This window comes from Triticum aestivum, chromosome 5A (genome assembly GCF_018294505.1).
Source record: "Triticum aestivum cultivar Chinese Spring chromosome 5A, IWGSC CS RefSeq v2.1, whole genome shotgun sequence".
NCBI classification, from domain to species: domain Eukaryota; kingdom Viridiplantae; phylum Streptophyta; class Magnoliopsida; order Poales; family Poaceae; genus Triticum; species Triticum aestivum.
In genome coordinates this window covers 655,508,536-655,524,716 of record NC_057806.1, presented here as the reverse complement: position 1 = coordinate 655,524,716, position 16,181 = coordinate 655,508,536, and the positions used below count along the sequence as shown (strand labels likewise).

The window sequence follows — 16,181 nt, the reverse complement described above, 5'->3', positions numbered from 1 at the left end:
ACGGCCACCTCGTCCAGGCGGTCCACAAAGTGCGCGTGTCGACGGCAGGCTGCAGGACTCGCGCGGCATCGAAGGCCCCTGACGGCCTGACCCTGAGTGCAGCCTCCAACTCGTCATTGGCCAGAGAAGTGGAGCCGCCGGCTGGCCAGAGCGAGTATTCGGCTCGCATAGCCGCACACTGCCACGCCCCGTTCCAAGCTGAGCGCATCCAATACTGGCTAAGGTATAATTCCCAGTTTGCTTCCAAGTTCCATAATTCCATTCCTTTCTTTAATTTGGCTCATATCAATTACAGTTTGTTTGCTAGTTCATGCGCTATTAGTTGATTTAGGTCAATTACAATTTATTTGCAGATTTAAAAATGAAGAGAAAAACTATGAGTATGCATAGTTTTTATGCAAGCAGTTCAATTACCCCTCCCCAAAGGCCTGCTCCTCCCCCTACCGATGTCGAACCTGAACTTGAACCAACTAATGTGACTGCAAATCCCTTCCCCTTAATTGTTGTGGGCACAATCCCTCCTCCTGAACGCCCAAATGAATCCCCAAATGTTGAGATGAATCATACCACAATTGGTGAGAGTACAAACCAACCAAGGCAACCTATACCAGAATTTCATCCAAGTCAAATTATTTCGAATCCAGGACTTCGAATACCAATAGAAGATTATGCTCCTGAAATTAGAAGTGATGTGAGACGAGCTTATTTGTTGAAAGGGAGAAACAAAGCTATTGGGCATAATTTTGAAAAGACAAAGGATGGTAGAATTTGGAGATCCTTTCAACCTGTGTGGTTTGATACGTATGATTGGTTGGAATATAGTGTGGAAAAGGAGGCCACTTTTTGCTTCCATTGCTTTCTTTTCAAGAAACCATCACAAGCCATTAGATTTGGAAATGATGTTTTCACAAAAGATGGTTACACTCGTTGGAAAACAGCCCTAAGTAATTTCAGGAAGCATGTTGGTGGTCCATCTAGTTACCACAACATTGCTAAGGGAGATTGTGATGATTTCAACAATCAGAGAGCAAGTGTGGCTACCCAATTCCGTGTGTACAGCAAGGAGTCCGAGATATCTTATAAAATCCGCCTAACTGCATCATTGGATTGTGCAAGGTATCTCATAGCACAAGGTGAAGCTTTTCGTGGGCATGACGAATCCTCCACTTCCATCAACAAGGGCAATTTCAGAGAGTTATTGGACTGGTATAAGGACAAGAAAGAAGATGTGAAGGAGGCATTTGATAAGGGGCCAGGAAACGCACAAATGATTTGTTTCGATATCCAGAAGGACCTTGCTACAGCCTGTGCAATGGAGGTAACCAAAGTTATTAAGAATGACATTGGAGATAAGAATTTCTCAATACTTATTGATGAAGCTAGAGATTGCTCAATAAAGGAGCAAATGGCGGTGATTGTCAGGTAACACATGCCATATTCTAGTGTTTTTTTAAATTGTTCTACTAATGTTTACTAATCTGATTTCCTGATGCATGTAGATTTCTAGATGATCATGGAGTGCTTCAAGAGCGATTCCTTGCAATTAAGCACATCACAGATTGTACATTTGCTGGAATTAAAAAAGCTTTGGTTGATGTGTTGGAATATCATGGTTTGTCAACTTCTAGGCTACGTGGTCAGGGTTATGATGGTGCTTCCAATATGAGAGGGGAATTCAACGGTTTGCAAAAACTGGTTAGAGATGAAGCTCCGTATGCATTTTATGTTCATTGCTTTGCTCACCAGTTACAGTTGGTGGTTGTCAATGTGGCTCAATGTAGTCCTGCTATTGCTGATTTCTTCAACTATATTCCGTTGATAGTTACTCAAGTGTGTTCATCTTGCAAAAGGAAGGATGCATTACTTGCCAAACATCAAGATGAGTTGTTAGATTTGATGGAGAATGGAAAGATCACAGCCGGAACCGGGCTGCATCAAGAATCTAACATAACAAGGCCAGGAGATACTCGTTGGGGCTCACATCTCAAAACTTTGCTTCGTATATTCACAATGTGGAATGCTGTGGTGGAGGTGCTAGGAATTGTTGTGGTTGATGCCCGAGAACACACATGTCAAGGTGGAGCTAGAGGTTTGCTTAAAAACATGGAATGCTTTGAATTTGTGTTCATCATGTTGTTCTTAATAAACTTGTTGAGCAACACAAATCATCTATCCCAAGCTTTGCAAAGAAAGAATCAAAACATTGTTGAAGCCATGCGTTTGATCTTGGATGTGAAAGAAAGCTTGCAGAGCAAGAGGGACAATGGGTGGGAGTCTTTATTCTGCCAAGCCAAGAACTTTTGTGAAACACATGGTATTGATGTGCCAAACATGGATGATCTCGTTGGAGCTATGGGTCAATCTGTTCGCACTAAGAATAAGGTGACTCGACTTCATTATTACAAGGTTAGCATATTCAATGTTGCCATTGATGCAACTATCACTGAGATGAATCACCGAATCAATGAAGTTTCCACCGAGTTATTGGATTGTATGTCTTGTCTTAATCCAGCAAACAACTTCTCAAAGTTTAACGTTGACGAACTTATTCGGCTTGCTGAAATTTATGATGAGGACTTCACAGAAGCTGATCGGTTAATGCTAGGAGTAGACCTCCCAAGATTTCTTATGAACATTAGGAGAAGTGAGGAGTTTAATGGATGTCGGGATGTGTCCACACTTGCTCGGTTGATGGTTGAAACAATGAAACACACATCTTTCCAGTTGGTATATCGCCTCATTGAGTTGACACTTATTCTTCCTGTGGCCACTTCATCCGTTGAGAGAATATTTTCAGCAATGAAGATAATCAAGACAGATTTGCGCAACAAACTATCAGATGATTGTCTAAATGATTTGATGGTGTGCTACTGCGAGAAAGAGATATTTAGAAGCATTCCTGATGACCAAATCATGATACAATTCCAGAAAATGAGGGATCGGAAAGGACATTTGCCACATGAGTTTCATGTGATTTCTTAGAGGTATTGATGCCACTGTTACTAGTTTCAATACTTATTCGTTCATGACTTATTGTTATATCACTAATAAGTGTACTAATGTGAACAGATGGCTTGTAGGAGGTGCCTTACGCATACATTTCTATATTTTGGTGTGAAGGTGTTCTATAACTACAGTACTAGTTAGTAAGAGCAACATTTCATTGTCCTTTTGTTGTTACTTCTCTTGTACTTTGATACCTTGTGTATGAATTGTATTAACATTTCTAGTATGGTTAAACATGTTATTACTATTGCTCTTGAAAATTTTCATGTCTTTTTGAGCACTGGTTTGGCAGATATTGTCTTCGCAATACCAATATTAGTTTAAAATTCAATTGTTAAAACCTTTCAAAAAAATCCAGTAAATAGTACATGTTTCCAGTAGTATTCCTGGAAAGCTTGAGCACATTTGCACAAATGGCCTAGAAAATAATGGCTATTTAGCTAAGCAGATTCAGAATTTAGTTCAAATTTAATACGTTTCAAACATTCCAGAAAAAATCCAGTAAATACCACATGCCTCCAGTAGTATTCTGGGAAAGTTTGATCACATTTGGACAAATGGACTAGGAGATGATGTTGTTTTTCTTCAAACGGACGTTTCGTTTTTTTTCTCTGTTAACTTTGAGCCCACCCTCCATTTTCTTCTGGATTCGCCACTGGTTCAACTCGAGATACAATGAAATGAATCGTGGGCCAACTGATACTAAAACACTTGCAAAGTTTCAGCTGGGCAGAGTTGAATGGAATTCTTTGCAGTGGATTGGTAATTTCTGAAGCAACACAGACAAAGCAAGCGGTCAGGGTCGGCAATCTTATGCATACTATATATTGCAACTGACGGCAGGAACTATCTATTTTACCCATTGGCATGTCATTGATGAACCTTGCACAATGCATGAGTGCGACTTTGGTGATTCGGTCTCATCCTGTAATGGAATTTCATGCACCAAAGATTTGGTGGTTGTGCACTACCATGATCAACTAATCAAAGTGAGGCAAAGACTCACATTGGTCACTAAACTATATTGACGGGAAACAGGCATTTTCACTACACGCCGAGTGTATATAGCACGTATTGACCGGGCTCATTGGTCGCTAAATAGGCATTTTCACTACACATTTTACTGTTTGTCTCTTTGGAGTTCAAGATTTGGCGCTGCACCCAACAGTTGGTGTGTGGAATTTTTATGCGCTGGGTCAGTCGTCAGTCAACTCATATGGACTCTCACAGTTCTCGTCTGAGACCGCTGCGCTGACCTGTCGGATGGCGCATTTTGCTGTTACTGCTACCTGCCGATCGAGCTGGCGTGGCGCGGGGCACCGTGGACCGAACGAACACTGCTAACTCCTTTAAATCCAGACGTGCATGGCCGAGGCAAGTATACTTAAACCTGGGAATGGTTTGGACTCAAACTGAAGTTTCAGTTCGGTTTTCCCATTGGCTTGCTTTGGGTTGGATTAAATGGGCTGAGCACCTGTGGTAGTTTGGTCTAGTGTGGGCTTTAGCAATTATACTAGATTGGCTTGGTTTGGTCTGGACAGAGACTGAACGGTCGCAACCCGTTTCAATCCATACACAAAAACTGGATCGAGTGACCAATTCAACTGTACCTCTGCACGAGACCAGCGATTCCATCAGCCTCGCGCTGGTTAGAGAGCATCTACAATCGGAGTTCGCAAATATGGCTCATTAAATGTCCGCGAACACGTCTGGACATGTCCGCGGACAGTCACTGAGGCATGCCTCAAATTTCAGTAGTTGCATCCGGATATCTCATACTAAATTCTTAAATTCATACAAGGACATGCAAACAAAATAAATCTACATACTACATCGATCACCTAGCTACTCATCGTCAGAGATATCGACTATCCAAGTGCCCGGCTCCGGCAGCATGGGCGATAACTGCAGCTCTAGCTCCTCCGACGCGTCCGCTACGGCTTCCTCCTCCTCCATCTTCACGTCCAGTTCGGCGAAAAGCGCGTCGAACGCCGCCTACTCCTGACGGAGGAACGCCCAGTTGGCCTCCACATAGGCTTCATCTGCTGCCCCGTCATCTCCTCCGCTCGGGTGACCGCCTCCGCCTGCTCCTCCTCCTCCACCTCCTCGGAGCCAGCTCCTGTCACTCCTCTTCCCCCGGCTGCTCCACCTCCTCGGAGCCAGCTCCTGTCACTCCTCTTCCCCCGGCTGCTCCACCTCCTCGGAGACAGCTCCTGTCACTCCTCTTCCCCCGGCTGCTCCGCCTCCTCCACCTCCATCGGAGCCAGCTCCTTTCCCTCCTCTTCCCCCTGCTGCTCCTCCTCCTCCTCCGGCTCCGGCGAGTCCGGAGGCAGCCCGACAACATGTGGCGGCGGAAGAGGGGGAGGTGGATGTGCTAGGGTTGCGGGACGTCGGCCGAGGTAAATAGACGAATTTGGACTCGAGCGGCGAGCCGGAGCGGTGCCACGTGGCGTTTATACCGCGACGACGGAGGAGGCATCCTTCGGACAGCCGGGTTTCCGACCGAGTTCATCTGGGACCCCTTGGTCAGTCCTACGTGTCGGGCGCCCCTGTATCTGCCTCATATTTGAAATGAATATGAGGGTGTTGGTCAGTCCAGGCATTCGAGGGCCGTCTGGGTCGAAAATTCATGACCGATAAGTGACCCGGCGGCTCACCCGGGCGTATAAGACGGGTCTGGGGCGCCGGGCTGTAGATGCTCTTAGTGTCGTTGCCGCCGGTGCCGCGTGCCTAACGCTGAGCCTTTCGCGGCTGGTGGGTGTGCCCCCTCTCGCCTCTGTAGGTAGAGATGCTGATGACTACCAAATTGTGCAGGTTTGGTTGGGTTGGATTGCCCAAATTACTTCAGAAATCATTATGCCTGATTGGGCTTGGTCGTCAATTGCCTATGCCTTTTTTACGTTTGGCTTCGTCCATGGTGTGAGCTTGTGGTCTCGATCCAAAAATCAGAAACGGTTTGGATGAGGTTGGGTTGACAAAACATACAATTTGGTTTGGTCTGAGTTCCAGCTGATTCATGTTGGATCGGTTTGGTTTGGATCCTGGGCGTGTAGTGCTATGGGTTGGACTAGTTTTGGTTTGGATGTGAAACTATTCCCAGGCTTAAGTATACTACACACGCTCGTACTTACCCAGTGTATATAGCACGTACACGTATTGACCGGGCTCTCATTGGTCGCTAACCTTTATTGACTGGAAACGGGCATTTTTCACTAGTACAGTACACTCTACACTCTATTGTTTGTCTCTTCGGAGTTCAAGATTTGGCGCGCTTCGCCATCACCCAACAGTTGGTGTGTGGAATTTTTATGCGCTGGGTCAGTCAACTCATATGGACTCTTCACAGTTCTCGTCTGAGTCCGCTGACCCGCCGGTGGACGGGGTTTCGATGTTACTACTACCTGCCGATCGAACTGGCGTAGCGCGCAGGGCACTTTGACACTGGCAAGGGTGGACCGAACGAACTCTGCTAGCTCCTTAAATCCAGACGTGCATGGCCGAGGCAAGTATACTACACACGCTCGTACTTACCCATTCGTCCGTCCACTTTCCAAAATGGCCAGGCCAAGGCCGGCGGTCCTCCTAGCGACGTGGTGCCTCATCCTCCTCCGGAGCTCGTCAGCCCCAGCGGTGCCTGCACTCCAACCACCGCCACCACCATCAGCACCAGGAGGCACCCTCTGCATCCCCCGCGAGCGAGATGCGCTTCTCGCCTTCAAGGCCGGCCTCAACGATCCGAGCAACTACCTTTCGTCGTGGCGGGCCGAGGAGGACTGCTGTCGATGGATGGGCGTCGGGTGCAGCAACCGGACCGGCCATGTCATCAAGCTCCAGGTCAACAGCTACGGAGCCATCGGAGGTGAGATAAGGTCCTCCTTGCTCACTCTACGACATCTCAAGCACCTGGACCTCTCGTCCAACGACTTCGGTGGGAGGCCTGTCCCTCAGTTCATCGGCAGCTTCAGCGGCCTGACGCATCTCCTCCTCAACTACTCATCTTTCGGTGGGCGAATCCCTCACCACCTTGGGAACCTTTCAAATCTAGTCAGTCTTGACCTCTCGAGTCAATTACCAGGTTGTTACTCGCCTGATCTTTCATGGCTGTCGAGGTTGCGGAAGCTGCAATACCTCGCCATGTCCACGGTGGACCTTAGTGCTTCCATCGACTGGACTCATGCTGTCAACATGCTTCCCTCTCTGGTAACCCTCGAGCTATCAAATTGTGGTCTTCGTAACATTATGCCTCCACCGTTGCACTCCAACCTCACATCACTAGAAACCCTCTACCTCGATTCCAACTCTTTTAACTCGTCCTTTGGAGCCAACTACTTGGTTTGGGATCTACCTGCTCTCCAAGTTATGTACATGTATAACTGTGGAATCCAGGGTCCTATACCTGACGCAGTTGGAAATTTGACCTCCATTCAGTCATTGTTCCTTAGCGAAAACAATTTCTTTGGCATGGTGCCATCGACCTTCAAGAAACTCAAGAGACTACAAGCGCTCCGTCTATCGAAAAACTTCATTAGTGGAGGCACAGAAGATCTATTTTATAGATTGCCAGGGGATGAGCTACAGGAGTTGTATTTGGACCACAACAATTTGACAGGGACTCTTCCAGATCGACTAGAACAATTCAGCAGCTTGTCCACACTTTGGCTCAGTAACAACAAGCTATTCGGAGAGATACCTGTTGGTATACAAAAACTCACGTGTTTAGTGGACTTGTGGTTGGACTCAAACAATCTGCATGGTATAGTGACCCAAGACCATTTCACGAATATGACGAACCTGCGAAATTTGTGGCTCTCTGGTAATTCCGTAACTATGTTGGTCAACAACACATGGAGCACTCCATTCAGCTTAACTTCAGCGGGCTTTAGATCTTGCATCCTAGGCCCCCAGTTTCCGGCATGGATTATCCAACAAACACTTGACACTCTTGATATTTCAAACACAAGCATACATGACTCCATTCCTGCTAGTTTTTGGTTTGGAATGTACCGTTGTCAAGTTCTGGACCTATCGGAAAATCAGATCTTTGGCATGCTTCCCACATATTTTCTGTTTGGTGGAATGGAAGCTGTTATACTGGATATTAGTGCTAACGAGCTCGTTGGCCCGATTCCAACACTCCCAATGAACCTCCGCTTGTTGGACCTCTCTGGGAACAACCTATCCGGTGCATTGCCATCAGATATTGGAGCACCCGCGCTAGAAATACTCATGCTCTTCAAAAATTCTTTTTCTGGGATCATTCCATGCTCCCTATTTGAGTTGCAAAATTTGCAGTTTCTAGATCTATCAGAGAACCAACTAAATGGGACATTGGCCAATTGTCTCCGTGCACCCAAAACTTCAAACGTGACCATGCTTAACTTGAATAACAACAATCTTTTGGGAGGAATCCCATCGTTTCTTCAGAGGTGTAAAGAGCTAAAATTCCTTGATCTCGCATACAATGGATTTTCTGGTAGCTTACCAACATGGATCGGATCAAAGCTACCATACTTGGCATTTCTGCGGCTGAGGTCAAACATGCTCTCTGGTGGTATTCCTAGTGAACTGACTAGGATGAGCGGGCTTCAGTATCTAGACATTGCAAGCAACAACATCTCAGGGAGCATACCACTATCACTTGGGAATCTCATAGATATGGCTCATACTCCCGATCAAGAAGGTGTTCTTTTCAAAATCGTCCACTTTGGGGTGGTTTCCGTATACAAGTACACTAATGCTTACACTGATAGTTTGTCGGTGGTCACAAAAGGTCAGCAGCTTGAATACACAACAGGAATCGCGTATATGGTAAACATTGATTTTTCTTGCAACAGTTTGATAGGGAAGATTCCTCATGAAATCGGCATGCTCACTTCATTGACAAACTTGAACCTGTCATGGAATCACCTTAGCAGCACAATCCCTGTGACTATTGGGGAGCTACGGGCACTGGAATCTTTGGACCTCTCACGCAATGAGCTCTCTGGTCAAATCCCGATGAGTATGGCAGATCTAACTTCACTTGCCCACTTGAACTTGTCTTACAACAATCTGACAGGAACCATACCTCCTGGCAATCAGTTACAAACTTTAGATGATGCGTCAATCTATGCTGGCAATCCAGGTCTTTGTGGTCCGCCTGTATCAAGGAACTGCTCGGGAACGGAAATCACTCCATGGACTCCCGGAAATCAGCATGAGGGCATGAGTGATGCGCTGTCATTGTACCTCGGCACTGGCACGGGATTCGTAGCAGGTCTCTGGATCATCTTCTGCGGCTTCTTATTCAAGAGGAGCTGGAGAATTATGTGGTTCTCATTCTTCGACCGCGTGTGTGATTGGGTCTACGTGCGAGTGGCGGTGAGCTGGGCTTCATTCACAAGAGAAGAGCAGTAGAAGCTTAGATCACTATAGTCTGTGGTCGCATAGCTGGAGCTTCCATTCCTACATAATATGATCTGGGGTTGTAATAGTAGTACTACCTCTGTTTGTTTTTATAAGACGTTTTAGACTTTCAGACACTGTTCAAAAACAACACAAAGCAAGTTGTCTGAACGTCTTATAAAAACAAACGGAGGGAGTATTTTACATTTCTTGTCCGGTGTTAATGCTCTTCTTTCGGTGTGTATGGTATGTAAAACCACGGGTTACCTTTGATGTGTATGAAATCTTAAACATGTGTAATGAATGAGTAAAGATGTTTTTTTTTCTTTTTTGAGCTGGAACGAATAAAGATGTTGATCTCTGTAGTATGACTGATTATTTATCTGGAAGAGGGAAAGGCGCCTTGCTAAGAAGAAAGCGTATAGCAGACAGGCGCGACGTGGCCGCCCTCCACGCCGCGCGCCCTCTTGGCATGTCAGGTCGGTCGGCACGGCCTTCTAGACAAATCCAGAGTATCGCCGTCGTCTCATCCTTCGCTGCTACTCTCGTGAGACATTGGCACTTGGCTACGCTCCGCAGTTCGCGACCAGCTAGCCCGCCACCAGCCTCCGGCCATGGCCGCGCCCCGCCCCACCGTCCTCGTCACCGGCGCCGGCGGCCGCACAGGTACCTTTCCCTCCCTCCCCGCCTGTTTCTCCGACCAAAACCCGACCAATTCGCCTGCCACGGCGGGGAATTCCGGTCCGCGACAGCGTCACAAGAACTGCCCCTGATGCTCGAATCGATCGCAGGACAAATCGTGTTCAACAAGCTCAGGGAGAGATCCGACCAGTTCGCGGCGAGGGGCCTGGTGAGGTCGGAGGAGAGCAAGCACAAGATAGGGGGAGCCGACGACGTCTACGTCGCCGACATCAGGGAGGCGGACCACCTCGCGCCCGCCGTCCAGGGCGCCGACGCGCTCATTATCCTCACCAGCGCCTCCCCCAAGATGAAGCCTGGGTTCGACCCCACCAAGGGCGGCCGGCCCGAGTTCTACTACGAGGACGGAGCCTACCCTGAGCAGGTTGGGTTTCCCTTTCTGTACTGTATTCGCCCCTCTTTGGATTCAGGTTGCGCCGCTCCCATCAAGCACAGTTTCAGTATATGCGTGTTCTGTGTCTCAATGACATATCCTGAAACTCAACTTAGTCCAAGTCCTTATGGGTTAGTATTATATAGTGATGAATTTTGGTATGGATGTGTGTCAGGTGGATTGGATTGGCCAAAAGAATCAGATTGATGCTGGTAAGCATTCGTCTTGGTTCTGCATTTTATATGTGCATAACTTTATCTGGATGTCTGTTGACTTGGATTGTGTGTTGGGCAGCCAAAGCAGCCGGTGTGAAGCACATAGTGTTGGTGGGATCCATGGGGGGGACGAATCCCAACCACCCACTCAACAACCTTGGCAATGGCAACATACTGGTAAGTTCTTCGCGATGAGTCTATAAGTCTGTTCACATTTACTACTTCATTACAGTTCAATTGCTCTAGCTTTCACAAAAATCTTTACTACCTCGAACGCCTTAGTGCTATTCTCTGAACATTGATTGGCGGCAGATGAGATGAGCCAGCTGCCTCAGAAGTCTGAAGGATTGTTCATCACAGAAATGTTCAATTGCTAGGTTTCTAAGTTCTAACTACTGACAGGTTCGCCATAGAAATGTTCAGTCGATAGATGTCTAACAGTTACTCCCTCCGTTCCGAATTACTCGTCACAGAAATGAATGTATCTAGATGTATTTTAGTTCTAGATACATCCATCTCTGCGACGAGTAATTTGGAACGGAGGGAGTAGATCCATAATACAGGAAAAAACCTTTCTGAATATTAAGTTCCTGTCGTAGCTAAAATTTAGAAGTTCTGTATTCTCTCTATAGACCCAAAGTGGTCGGACCCTTCCCTGGACCCTGCGCAAGCGGGAGCTACATGCACCAGGTTGCCCTTTTTTGTATTCTCTCTATTGGCCTGGAATGTTCATCTCAGAAGTCTTGCTTTTGTTTTGTTTTCATCGAAGCTTTATTTTGTCTCATCCAAATAAAGCAGCGGAGGAAAGATAGAAATAAAAGATACAGTGCTTACTCAGCTAGTCGTGGTACCGTTGATCTAATAATCCACTGAGACAAATTCGTTTTGCAAATTCAGACGATTTTATTATTGAAATGGTGAAATCTTTGATTATTGATCTCTGCTGTAGGTCTGGAAGCGCAAGTCTGAACAGTATCTGGCAGACAGTGGAGTTCCTTATACAATCATAAGGTACATAAAGAACATGAACTAGTTTGGATAAAAAGGCATCCTTTAGATCAATGATTCTTGAAACAGAGTTCCTCACCTTTCTGAAGTGGTGTACTTCGATCACTTTGGATAAGACTGAAGATCTGCTATAGAAGTTTGGAATAGTTCCTTATATACCACTAAATATCTTCGAATCCCTCAGAGAAAAGGTGGATCCAGCACCATGTTTAATGAGACAATGAGTGGCATATAAAGGGTGAAGCAAACACTGAGTGTCATCTACTAGTTTTTGTTTATCTAATTACCATCTCTCTTGAATTGTCTAAAAATTTGTGCTAAATGTTTCATTGTTGGACTGCTGCAGTTAAATTGGATAGCTAGTTTTTGTGAAGCTAGAATAGAAGTGCATTGTGCTAATATGTACAAGAACACTAGAACAGGTTAACTATTCGCTGATACATAATATGCTAGCATTTTCTTCTTTTCCTTCAATTTAGGCCTGGTGGTCTGCAAGACAAAGATCGGGGAGTGAGGGAGCTGATTGTTGGGAAGGATGATGAGCTTCTCCAGACTGACACTAAGGCAATCCCTAGGGCTGATGTGGCTGAAGTTTGTGTTCAGGTATAACCTACTATATGATAATTGCTGCAACTTTATTCTATGGACCACTTGAGGACAACCATCCTGATTATATACTTCTCTTGAAACAGGCCCTCCAGTATGAAGAGGTGAAGTTCAAGGCATTCGATTTGGCTTCGAAGCCTGAAGGCGAGGGCACCCCAACGAAAGATTTCAAAGCGCTGTTCTCCAAGGTCACAGCCCGGTTTTGAGTCATCAGTTAAGACTTGAGAGCATAAGTACATTTCTAGCTTATAAGGATCTTAATGTCTTGGGTGTGTATCCTTGTGCATTATGAAGTTGCTGACTGATGTAATTGCACAATCGGTTTATCAATAATGCTGAAAATAGCCTTCTATCGATGCTTGGAGATTGGAGAAGCAATTTATGCATTTTCCCGAGATTTTCTCCGAGGAGGAGAAGTCAGCAAAAAATTGAGAATACATTGATACAGTTTAACGGATATGACTTATCTTCTTTTCACACTCTTGACTCAGATCTGATGCACACCAATAATCCACACGAATTTTATCATTTACGCAACAGCTAATATATCACTCGGCAGCTCATATGCACCTTCCATTGAACTGACAAATGAAACATCAGCGCTACCGATTCAAGGAACAAACAAACAGTTTGCAATACACATGCTTCATTTGGTACAAAACATATGCAAGAAGCTTCTGTTCTAGTCAAGTTTAGCAAAAATATCCATCAACTCTGCTCCCAACAAAGGGTCAAAATTCAACAACATAAGCATCAGAATATCAGATAGTACAACAGAACAGAAAAAAAAAAGTGATGAAATGTACCAGGCAACATGTCTCTAAAGTTCTAGCTAGGTTTCCATGTGGATAGGGCGCCGATGACTCTGCCCTTCCAACCCTGCAGCATCCACTTGTTATCTTCGTCGACGAAGAAATCCCTGTGATAGCTCTTGATTACCTTGTATCTTGCTTTTTTCACCGTCTCTTGAAGCAGAGGCACCTGCCTGAACCCTGCCCTGAGGTTCCTTACCTGCCATTGCTTGTAGGTCTCCGGCCTCTCGACCCTCTCCGTGCCCTCGCAAGCGACCACGTTGAGAAGCTCCCGTCCGAAGTATTCCCTTTCGATCAGCTGCCTGTGCTCATCCACCGGCGGTGCGGTCGCTTCGAGCATGTCGTAGAGCGAGGAGAAATAGAAGAGAGCCTCCTTGAAGCGCGTCACGAAGAATGGCGCGTTGTAGGTGCCATTGACAACCGCGTGGATGAACCGATGCGGGTTCATCTTCCTGATCGTGTTCAAGACTGTCTTCCTCGGGCTCTCATCGGCCACCGTCTCGTCCATCATGTGCCGCATTCTGAACAAGCAGTTGACAATAAGAAGGTCATCCTTGTCGATCCTGAGGTCTTCGACTCGGATGGCATCCCACTTGGCAGCAATCGCACGGTACTCAAAGGGAACATCAAACATCTTGGCGTAGTCACGTAACCGCCGGCCTGTCGCCTCTAAACGCTCCGCAGGCCGGAACCCTGGCTGCGGTAAGTCGATGGCGGTGATCCGTATTCTTGGGGGGCCGCCGTCTCTCTTGGAGATCCGCTGCAAGAAGATTGGCCACTGGAAGCCCCAGTCTATACCATAGTCCACAATGTGCACGCTTGTCACACCCTTGGCAGCAGCATCCAAGATGGCTTCATTCGAGTAGAACCTGGACATCCTGATGAACGGGCATGCGGTCCCATACAGCTTGAATATTTTCAGCATGTCAGCGGAAGAAGTTCGCCGTGCAACAAGCGAGCGGTAGACGGTGCTACCGGTGCCGGCAAGGCGAGCCTCGAGCCCATTAGCAATGTAATGCGCCAGCCTCTGCCCGGCATCCCCATGAGGGGAAGAATGCCGCCTGATCTGCTTCAGCAGCTCGCCCGAACCGCGGTGATCATCGATAGCCGCGGCCTGGGCGCAGTGTATGAGCAGGGTTGTCAGATCGACGGACTCCTCCTCCACGGTGGGCACTCCGGTCTTGCCCTTCTTGCGGCCTCTCCGGTTCCCTGACCCTTTCACGTACACGCTGCTGATCTCTGCTTCGGCTGGCAGTGGTGACTGGAGGATGCAGTTGACACCGCTGCAGAGGAGCACTTTGTCGAACATCTCCCGGACGGTCTCCTCCTCGGACAGCGCCAGCTGCTTGCGCCGCCTCTCGTCCTCCGGCTCCAGGTCGTCGTCGCCGTGGCGGTTCTTCCGGCCCTTGTGGACGGCGCACTCCTCCTCCTCCTTCACGGAATCGCAGGGCACCAACTGACAGGAGCTCTGTCGGCTGCTGACGAACATATCAGGGGACCCTCCTCCCATCGTTGCGAAGGCACAGCAGGGATCCATCCAAGACCTGTCCTGGTACACCGTTGCCGCGGCGGGCTTGGCGTCGGCGATGATGTCGACGAAGGGCTTAGCGACGGCGAGGAGCGCCGAGTCCCGCGCCGGCTCGCTGGCGGGTGCAAAGAACTCGTCGTCGTCGTCGTCCTCGAGGAGGAACTGGTTGATGTAGGCGAGCACGGCGTCGTCGGAGGCCTCCTCGGGGCTCCCCAGCTCCGTGGTGGTGGAGACGGGGCTCGGCGTGCTGCCAATCAGCGCCGACTGCGGCGGAGACGGCTGGTAATAGGCGGCGGAAGCGGCAGGAAGGCCGTGGAAGCCGTATGAAGAAGGGGGGAACCGGAGCTGCTGCTGCTGCTGGTGGTGGAGGGAGAAGTCGAGCGCGTAGGCGGGGGCAGCCGCCGGGTTGGGGACGGAGTAGACGTCGCCGTACCCCAGATCCTCGCAAGAACCCATGCCGCCACGATCCGCCTCCCTCCTTTGTTGAAGAATCTGCTCCTGCTGCTGCTGCTGCTTCCTCTTCTTGGCGCGAGATCTTGCAATAATCACAGGCAAATTCCACCTCCTCCTGTGTAGGAGTATTATCCTAGCTAGCTCTCCCGGCGGCAGATGAAGATTGATTCCTCGCTCCCGGCGAACTGGACAAGAAAGGCAGGCAGGCAGGCAGGGAAAATGAATCCAACCCGGTGCCGGTGGTTCTTGCAGGACCGAGTAGAGGCCAGCAGCAAGCGGTTGCGTGGAGGAGGCGGCGGCGGAAAGGGAAAAGAAATCGCGGGAGCGCCTTGCGGGAAGCGGCCGGGCGGCGGCTAGAAACCCCGAGGCTCCTCTTGGGAGTTGGAGGGAGGAGGAAGAAAGCGGGGGTGATTGGTGGGGAGGAGACGCACTGGCCGACGAGACGAGAGTCACCGGGCGTGCTGGTCTCGGTGGGGGTGGGATGGCGACGTGCTCGCGCTTTGATCGGCAGCCGCTTATTACACAAGTTGCGTCTTTTTCCGCTTTGTTTAGTGATCTCATCTCATCTGATCAGATTAGCGGCAGTAAATACGTATGAATTAAACGAACGGAGGGAAGGGCGGGCGGTGTGGCGACGGGGATTGCGCCACCTGCTGCCTGCTGCGACCTGGTCGTCTCTTCTCGGATGGAGGATGCGGGGAGAAGGGAACGGGGGCGGCGGCGCACCGTTGGAGTTTTCCGCTCGCCGGTTAAACGGCGGGAGATGGATGGATGGCTCATTTTTGGTGTTCAGCCATTTTGCCTCGTTTGCACGGGCAAGGTGCGGTGGTGCACTGTGTACTACTACTAGTACAATGGCGCGTGGCTTCACCGGAGTTACCGCAGATTGGGAGGAGGGCGCCTTTAGCGGGACAGTTCCAGGGAGTGCGGAGCGGCGAGGCTCGGAGGGCGGCATTGCGTCGGGAGGTGGAAGAAGCAGATCGGGGCCATTCATTTCACATCCAACGGCCTAGGCATTTGAGTGGCACACCCTCCTCCCAATCTGCGGTAACTCCGGTGACACACCCGCCTTGACCCGTACATGTTGACATGCTTTC

General features: G+C 48.4%; 4 protein-coding genes across 4 annotated transcripts; 3 read left to right on the top strand and 1 right to left on the bottom strand.

Annotated features, from left to right (window-relative positions):
• On the top strand, window positions 1-3,272 carry LOC123105683 (zinc finger MYM-type protein 1; the record flags this gene model as incomplete). The annotated part of the gene is given in 4 exon segments (XM_044527794.1): window positions 1-223; window positions 1,117-1,422; window positions 1,500-2,984; window positions 3,070-3,272. Coding segments are annotated over 2 exon segments (1,638 nt in total). The 3' UTR covers window positions 2,983-2,984; window positions 3,070-3,272.
• A 3,104-nt stretch (window positions 3,273-6,376) lies between these two features.
• LOC123101725 (receptor-like protein EIX2) lies at window positions 6,377-9,402 on the top strand. Its single transcript, XM_044523047.1, has one exon. It carries the CDS (start codon window positions 6,562-6,564, stop codon window positions 9,400-9,402), a length of 2,841 nt encoding a protein of 946 aa, XP_044378982.1. The 5' UTR covers window positions 6,377-6,561.
• A 417-nt stretch (window positions 9,403-9,819) lies between these two features.
• Window positions 9,820-12,645, top strand: LOC123105682 (uncharacterized protein At5g02240). The gene is made up of 7 exons (XM_044527793.1): window positions 9,820-10,056; window positions 10,182-10,453; window positions 10,638-10,674; window positions 10,757-10,854; window positions 11,627-11,688; window positions 12,165-12,288; window positions 12,378-12,645. The coding sequence occupies exons 1-7, from the start codon at window positions 10,005-10,007 to the stop codon at window positions 12,495-12,497; spliced, it is 765 nt and encodes a 254-aa protein (XP_044383728.1). The 5' UTR covers window positions 9,820-10,004; the 3' UTR covers window positions 12,498-12,645.
• Window positions 12,646-12,900: 255 nt separating this feature from the next.
• LOC123105681 (scarecrow-like protein 30) lies at window positions 12,901-15,603 on the bottom strand. Its single transcript, XM_044527792.1, has one exon. The coding sequence runs from the start codon at window positions 15,085-15,087 to the stop codon at window positions 13,120-13,122; it is 1,968 nt and encodes a 655-aa protein (XP_044383727.1). The 5' UTR covers window positions 15,088-15,603; the 3' UTR covers window positions 12,901-13,119.
• Between the last annotated feature and the right edge of the window lie 578 nt (window positions 15,604-16,181).